The sequence below is a fragment of the Suricata suricatta genome, chromosome 16 (assembly GCF_006229205.1).
Source record: "Suricata suricatta isolate VVHF042 chromosome 16, meerkat_22Aug2017_6uvM2_HiC, whole genome shotgun sequence".
Taxonomy (NCBI): Eukaryota; Metazoa; Chordata; class Mammalia; order Carnivora; family Herpestidae; genus Suricata; species Suricata suricatta.
The window spans coordinates 1,539,694-1,547,559 of record NC_043715.1 but is presented as its reverse complement, the minus strand read 5'-3'; the positions used below and the strand labels follow the sequence as shown (position 1 = coordinate 1,547,559).

Here is a 7,866-nt window from a genome sequence, read left to right as displayed (position 1 = left end):
GGGGGGGGGGGCAGCCCGGAAGTGGCGGCGCCGGAACCTGCCCAGGGGGCCCCCAGCCCGGAAGTGGCAGCGCCTCACGGTCGTACCGAGTGTGAAAGAACGGACAGTTGTGAAGATGTCTCCAGGTGAGTAGAGAAAACTCAGTTGCCGATCGACATGCCCAGTGGGGTCAGGGCTTGTTTTTCTGAGAAGTCTCCCGAACGCGTCGGCACATTTCCTGCGCACGGACGGAAGCGTCAGAGGCTGAGCCCCGACGGAGACCGAGCGGCGGCCTCTGGGAGTTGGGGTCAGAGGCGGTGGTTTGAAGTTTACGGGTGGGTCTAGGCCAGGGCTACTTCTGGCTCCCGGGTGCTGACGTTGCTGCCCTTCCAGGCACCCGCCCTGAGCATGAGTCCGGAATGTTCCCAGGGAACCCGCTGTGGACCAGGCTTCCTATACATGGTTGAATCTCTGCGTGACCCTGTGAGACACTCGATTCTCCCATTTTACAGAAGAGGAGCCTGGGGCTCAGGGGGGTGAACACAGCCGGCCCCGCTCTCCCCTCTGACAAGAGTCCCTTGTCCCGAGTGCCCACACTCAGGAAACGCTGGTCCTGACGCCCAGACTCGTCCCACTGACCAAACCTGGAAGGTGTGGATATGTCAGGAATGAAAATCAGAAGTGACCTCATCAGGCAGCCTTTCTTTGGACAGAGGAGAAATCTGCGACCCACGAAGCAGGGGGCGTGAGGCCGAGGTCACAGAGCGGCCCACCTGGGGCAATCTTTGGGCAGAGCTGGTTGGACGATCGGCTTTTTGCACGTTTGTGAGAATGTTCTCCGCCGGAGGCGCTCTGGAGCTCTAATGACTGGTGGCGGAGCTAATTTCCAGGGGGCTGGAGGGTCCTCGTGACAGGCCACCCCGGGGAGGGGGGGGCGCGTGCTACCGGTCTTCTCCTGAGGATCCCACCCTCCTGACAGCCCGCGGAACGAAGGTTAAAGGAATCGTCCAAGTTTAGCCGCAGGAAAGGAGCCAGAGCAGAAGCTGAACCCCAGCAGTCTGGCTCTGGCACCTCCCGCTGTGGAAGACGCTACAGAATTAATCAAACATCAAACGGCACCTGGGGAAACCCAAGGGCCTACTTACAAGAATCGGTCTCGCTCCTCTGTCCACAGGGACCCTGCGAGCGTCCTCGCTGCGGCCTTAGCTGGTGACTGCGGAGGGTCCCCCACATCTGCGTGGCCCAGGTGGAGAAATCGGACAACTTCCGAAGGCTCCTGCCCAACACTGGGGCCCTTAACATCTTGTCACTGCCCCTCGCAGGCCCCCGCAGACCTCAGTAGAAACAGGGTGATTTTCCCACTATCTGCTCTCACGTTGGTCGGGAAGACACTGGGACAGGATTACCCACCTCTTTTTGTAGAAACAGACCCAACCCCCTGATCCTGAAGGTTAAATTTCAACCCACGCCCGCGCCAGCTTCCATAGGCGGTCAGTTTGGCGTAGGGGTGGGGCCCCCGACAGACCAGTGGCCTTGACTGTGGCCAGCCCCGGGGCTCACTGAGCTTCGATCTGGTAAACAGCGGCATGAGCCCCCACGGAGGGCCCACGGCTCGCGCTGAAGGGAGGGCGAGAGGCCAACAGGAGAGCAAAGGCCTTGTTCTCGGATGTTGACCCCCAGTTAGGAGCTGTGTCGTGTGCCTGTAGGGCCAGCCACAAAGCCTCGCTCTGTGTGTGTGTGTGGAGGGAATGACAGGTTCCAAAGTGCAGGGACAGGAATTAGGCAAAGTGCTACCGCGGTGGAGGGGCGGCCGGGCAGGTGACCGCCCTCTGCCTGGGCTCCTGGAAGAGCAGCCAGTCGCCGTTTGCCACGAACAGACATGGACTGGTACCAATTCGTTCTGCCTAAACGAACATGTCCCGGCTGGCCTGGGACGCTCTGAGGTCCCGTGTGGTGTCGGCACGGATAGGACGCCCCGTTACATGCACAGAGCACCCACATTTGAGCAGCGTGTCTGGTGGCCATGCTGCCCACACAGCGGGGGGTCCTCGGTGCGGGGTCACGAGCCTCCTTCGGCCAGAACAGGAGTTTATTCCTCCTGCACATTTTACCTGTAGACTGGGGACTTCAGGGTGAATTTGGAGTCATTTAAATTTTGGCCGGAGTGGGGGGGGGGTAGATTTAAGTTTACAAACTCCAAAGTGTCAGGGATGTCATAACTTCTAGAATCCTGGACTCCGTGATCCGGAAATCCCCAGAGAACAGGGGTTCGGAACTTGGGTCCACGGGTGGGTTCCCGAGAACCCTGTTGGTCACGTGCACAGAACTCTGACCTTTCCTCCGGCGGCCCCCGAGTCTGCTTGCCTTCCTAGCTACTCCGGAACATGCGTGCTTTCCTCCCGCAGAGCTGTTTTACGAAGGTCCCTACCCTTGGGCGGCTTCATTCATCCGTCCGTCCATTCGTTCGTTGACTTTTGCCCCAGGTCCCTCCTCTGTAAGGCAGGGAAGTAACAGCGCCCGCTGCTGCTGCTGCGGTGTGAGGGGGGCACTTGGGAGAGAGCTGTTTCTGTCGCCCGCTGAGGTCGGTGGTCCAGGCACTGGCTGCGCCCTGAAGGGACGCGGGCCTCCCTGGCCCTGGGGAGCCGGTCAGCCAGCACTCCGAAGCCCGCTTTGCCCTTGGCCGTCCTCAGCAGGCCTGTTGGAGGTAGAATGCCGCTGGCCCTGGCGTCTCCCTCTCCTCCCTGTAGCCACGGGCAGGGCTCTGCTCCCTGGAGAAAACGCTGCCGGCCCGGCCGGCCCCGCGCATGCCTCCCGCCGACTCACACCTCCTTTCAGTCTCTATTACAGTAGGAACTGACATGTCTGCCATTAAAAGAGACAGAAAAGCCATTTACATGCGTGTTATGACAAATATTTGAAGCAGGTCAAAGGTGAAAAATGAAGGCCTCTTTTTGTGAACTACGCTCTGATAGCAGTTTCTTGAGGCTGTTTCCGGAAATTTCCATGACATAAAATCCTATGTATCTATTTTTTTAATGTTTATTTTTGAGAGAGAGAGACAGAGCGCCAGTGGGTGGGGGCGCGGGGGGAGAGGGAGACACAGGATCCCAAGCAGCTCCAGGCTCTGAGCTGTCAGCACAGAGCCCAACGTGGGGCTTGAACTCAGGGACCGTGAAATTATGACCTGAGCGCTAGTCGGCCGCTTAACCAACTGAGCCGCCCAGGCGCCCTTCAGTGTAGACGTTTTTGGGATGTGATTAACATTTAAATCAGTGGACATTACCCATGGCGGGTGGGCCTCATCCAATCTAGAACAAAAACTGCCCAGCCCAGAGCAAGAGGGAATTCTGCCAGCAGTCTGTCTTTGGGCTCCGCAGGTCTCCGCCAGGTCTCCAGCCTGCTGACCCCCCGCCCGGAGCCCCATCAGATTGTGGACTTGCTACACCTCTCAGTCACAGGAGCCAACTCCAGACTGTCCTTCAACGTGCAGGAAGACAAGCTAGGGATTTCTATACTTCGTCTCTCACTGGTCATAATTTCTATCTTACACGTTCCATAGAACACACAGTATTCGAACCTAATACACAGGGATGATTTGTCCGTAAATACACATGGGTGGGGGAGGGGCATGCCAAAAGGCTTTTTATTGACCCGAGTGTGTGAGCAAAGCGTGGAGCTGGCTGTTCTGTGAGACGCTTCGAATTTCTTGGCATCACTCTCTCCAAACAGGGCTTTATTCTCACATGACGGAAGTTCAAATTCATTCCTAAAGGCCACTGACCGCTCTCCAAAGTCCTTTAAGAGCCCCAAGTGATACATACACTGTCCATAAATTCTGTCCTAGTTGGAAAAAAGAAGGAAATAGGAAAACATGCTGAATGGACAAAAATCTTGAAAACACGTGTGAGTTTCTACATGCATTTTGTTCATAGTAATCTCTTTTGTTCTCCAGGGATTTTTTTATAGTACAATTTTGGGCACATTTTTATTGATTTTATGGGTTGTAACCCTGTTTCCCTGGCCTGAGCGGCCAAGGGGATGCTTGCGGCGGAAACCTCTTGTTGAGAAGGCTGTGAAAACCCGCAGGGCCAGTGTGATACTCACCACCTGCCCGGCCTAATTACCCCACGTCCTGAGTCAAGTGAAACTCAATGGATCAAGGGGGCCTGGGAGCCCAAGAGGACATTTTCTCCTCTTTCCTGAAACATACTCAGCCTTTCCTTCTGGAAAGTACGAATCAACAGCTTCCGGCAGAAAAGAAGCACCACCGGACAGACATCGATGTTGACCTCACTGCTCACCTCTGCTTGGGCGTCTCTTTGGGTCTCACAAGAGCCCCAGGACACACGTGCTAGGGGCGGATGCTGTGCCTGCCTGCCTGGCCTCCCCCCCTTCCTCTGATACCATTATCCCGAGTCTTCCCTGGGACGCGAGCGCTCTCCCCCTGGCCAGCCATGGGGCTCAGGTCAAGCTCGCTCCTGTCTCTCATGTAACTCGGGTTTGGCCAACGGAGGGAAGTCATTTACAGGCAACTTGAGCTGACCAGTCAGTATTAACCCTGGACGATTTGCTGCAAGTGGGGGAAAGAGACTGTTGCACTGGTAAGACATGCACTGTGTGCACTCGCGGGGCACTCTTCTTGAGGTCGTGCTCAAGAATGGAGAGAAACTGAGCCAGGGTGGGAAGGCTGGGAAAGGAGAGAGAGGGGGAGAGAGAGAGAGAGAGCGTGCCCGTGCGAGAGAGACTATGCCATTGCCTCAGCCAAGCAGGGTCTGTTCCTGGCTCCTGAAGTGCGCTCCCAAACTTGTCATTGATGGCACTGGGCTCCTCTGATCGTATTCAGCTAGTTTACACTTTCCTGTATCCCAAAGGGCCCTAACTTGGTAGGCACTTGGGTCTCCATCCTACAGACGAAGGAACTGAAGCTCAGCGGTGTCGCTGGAAATTGGCAGGCACAGGGCTCAGGTATGTGGTCCGGAGCTCACTGTCTCGTTGCCTCATAGGCAAGGCTTTGCGTCCAGAGGGCCCCGTGCGGTGTAGAATCCGTGCCTGCTGCATTGCAGGGAACGGCCAGTCATCTGTTCCGAATACTTACCCGGTGCAAGGAGGTTTCTGGATGGACTAGAAAGGGTGCACGGAAGCCTGCGCCCCGATTACCTTCTGCTGCCTGACAAGTGACTCGAAAACACGGGCTCAGGCATCTGCGACCTGAGCAGGGCTCGGCGGAAAGGGCCCGTCTCTGCCCCAGGAGGCATCAGCTGAGACGGCCCGTTCGGGACCGGAGGGCCCCCTTCCAAGCGGTGCGGCTGGCTGTCGGTTCCCCTCGATGTGGGCTCTCTGAGTCAGAAAGGCAGCGTCTGCTCGCCCTGAACACCGAGGAGTGACATTCAGGAGGGCATGCGGGCTCTTCAGTAAGTCAAACGTAGAGATGCCGTGAGCCCTGGCACTCTGTTCCGAGGTCCACACCCAGAGGAATGAAAACGTACGTCCACACAAACTCTGGGAGGGACGAGAACGCTGAAAAAAGTGAATATTCACATGCAAAACAATGAAATTTGACCTTCTTAAACCATACTTAAAATCAGCTTGACATGCATTAAAAACTTAAATGTAAGACCTCAAGCCACAAAACTCCTAGAAGAAAACATAGGGAAATGCTCCTTGATATGGGCATTTGTGACGGGTTTTTGGATAGAACACCAGGATCACAGAAACAAGGGCAAAAAACCAAACAAACTGAGACCGCAACCACCCGAGCAGGTGCGTGCAGCACAGTGAGATGCCGGCCTGAGAAACGGGAGAGAACCCCTGAAAGCCGTGTGTCTGATAATCAGTACGCAAAACACACAGGAGTCCATACAAGAGGGACCCCTCGTGCACTGTTGGTGGGAACGCAGACTGACGTCGTCACTGTGGAAAACGGGATGGAGGGTCCTCAAAAACCGGAAACTAGAACCACCGCGCGACCCAGCAGCCACCGCGGGGTCACCGGCCACACGGAATGCAAGCAGAAGAGACGTCGCTCCCCCTGTTCACCGCGGCGTCCTTCTCGGGAAGAAGACGGGCACAGCGGCTGCGTGCCCGCGGGCGGGTGAAGGAGGTGTGACACAGATAAAAAATGGATTGCTATTCAGCCGCAAGAAAGAGGGACATCCTGCCATTTGTGAAATGTGGGTGAACCCGGAGGGCATCATGCTAAGTGCTGTGAGCCAGACACAGACACTGCAAGGTCTCCCTTATGTGTGGAACCTAAAAAAGTCACACTTACGGGGCACCTGGGGGGCTCAGTCGGTTAAGCATCAAACTCGTGCTCAGGTCATGATCTCATGGTTCGTGAGTTTGAACCCAAGTCTGGCTCTGTGCCGACAGCAAGGAGCCTGCTTGGGATCCTCCCCAGCTCCATGCTCTCTCTCTCTCTCTCAATCAAAAGTGGATAAACATTTTTTAAATAAAATAATATAAAGTAAAAAACTTCACACTTACAGAAGCAGACAGTAGGAGAGTGGTTTTCAAGGCCAGGATGGGGGAGACGGGATACAACTAGTCCAAGTGTATAAACTTCCAGGTGAAAAAAGTTTTTTTAATGTTTATTTTTGAGAGAGAGAGACACGGAGTATGAGTGGGGAGGGGCAGAGAGAGGGAGACACAGAATCCAAAGCAGCTCCAGGCTCTGAACTGTCAGCACGGATCCCGACGTGGGGCTTGAACGCACCAACTGTGAGATCATGACCTGAGCCGAAGTCAGACACTTAACCTACTGAGCCCCCCAGGCGCCCCCGGACTTCCAGTTTTAAGTTAAATGCTTTTGGGGGATCTACTGTACAGTATGGGGGCTGCACCGTGGACTTGGAAGTGACCAAGACCTCGAGTGCTGTCACCACGGCCAGAGCGATGCTGGCCGTGTCCGGTGGTGGAGTTGCTCACTAGCCTGCTTGTGTGGGACCATCACGATGCACACACCTGAGACTGTCGTTTTGTCAATTCTACTTCAGTAAAGCTGGAAAATAAATTATGTTTTTAAAGTCTTCAGACAGACCTCTATTCAATCACTGCTGCACAGATAGGATGTCCTGAGAATCTGGGAAAGCTACCAGAACGCCCAGGCCTTTGTTTCTGCCCTGGAAAGTGGCGTGGTGAGACCTCGTAAAAGTCACCTGTGGCGTATGTGCCTTTGAGTACAGACTGGGACACGGACTCCACTCCTGGCTTGTATTACCTCTGTGCAGCTCTGGATCAGTCACATGACGTCCCTGGCCGCAGTGTCCTCATCTGTAAAACGGGACCATAAAATCTTTGCAGAGTTCTAAATTTTGAAATTGACTGTGGGCATTGGTCACCACAGCATCTGGCACAAAGGGGACACGGACCCTGACGTTTTTGTCAGACTCTGGATCCACGCAAACGCCTTGGACGCCACCACTAACGGGACACCCACAGCCGCCACGGTCACCTGCTCGCAGGGGCCGCGTGCTGCGCCCTTCCCTGGATCACGTAATAACCTGCTCATCTGTCTACACTTTGCCAAACTGCTTCAGTGCTTTTTCCCTGACCTCTCTCTCTTGCTCTCTCTCTCTTTTTTTTTTTTACTATAGTGAGATACACATCACATAAAATTTACTATTTTAACCATTCTTTTTTTTTTTAATGTTTTTTATTTATTTTTGAGAGACAGAGAGAGACAGCGTGAGCAGGGGAGGGTCAGAGAGAGAGGGAGACACAGAATCCGAAGCAGGCTCCAGGCTCTGAGCTAGCTGTCAGCACAGAGCCCGACGTGGGGCTCGAACCCACAAACCAAGAGATCGTGACCTGAGCCAAAGCCAGATGCTTAACCGACTGAGCCACCCAGGTGCCCCGCCATTTTATCATTCTAAATGCACAGTTCAGTGC

At 54.8% G+C, this 7,866-nt stretch overlaps 2 protein-coding genes and 1 long non-coding RNA gene across 3 annotated transcripts in view; 1 reads left to right on the top strand and 2 right to left on the bottom strand.

The window, feature by feature from the left end:
- The window catches only part of CA5A (carbonic anhydrase 5A), a 24,497-nt gene extending 23,168 nt beyond the window's left edge, over positions 1 to 1,329 (bottom strand). Inside the window, exon 1 of the mRNA XM_029926096.1 lies at positions 1,125 to 1,329. Within this exon, the coding sequence (XP_029781956.1) occupies positions 1,125 to 1,281 (157 nt within the window). The 5' untranslated portion in view covers positions 1,282 to 1,329. The remainder of the gene's footprint in view (positions 1 to 1,124) is intronic.
- The window catches only part of BANP (BTG3 associated nuclear protein), a 123,484-nt gene continuing 115,722 nt past the window's right edge, over positions 105 to 7,866 (top strand). The window contains exon 1 of the mRNA XM_029924731.1: positions 105 to 125. The gene's annotated coding sequence lies outside the window, so the exon portion shown is untranslated. The remainder of the gene's footprint in view (positions 126 to 7,866) is intronic.
- LOC115280069 lies at positions 3,596 to 5,158 on the bottom strand. The gene is made up of 2 exons (XR_003903628.1): positions 5,075 to 5,158; positions 3,596 to 3,819 (listed from the first exon to the last, which is right to left on the bottom strand). It is a non-coding gene; the product is annotated as an uncharacterized LOC115280069 (long non-coding RNA).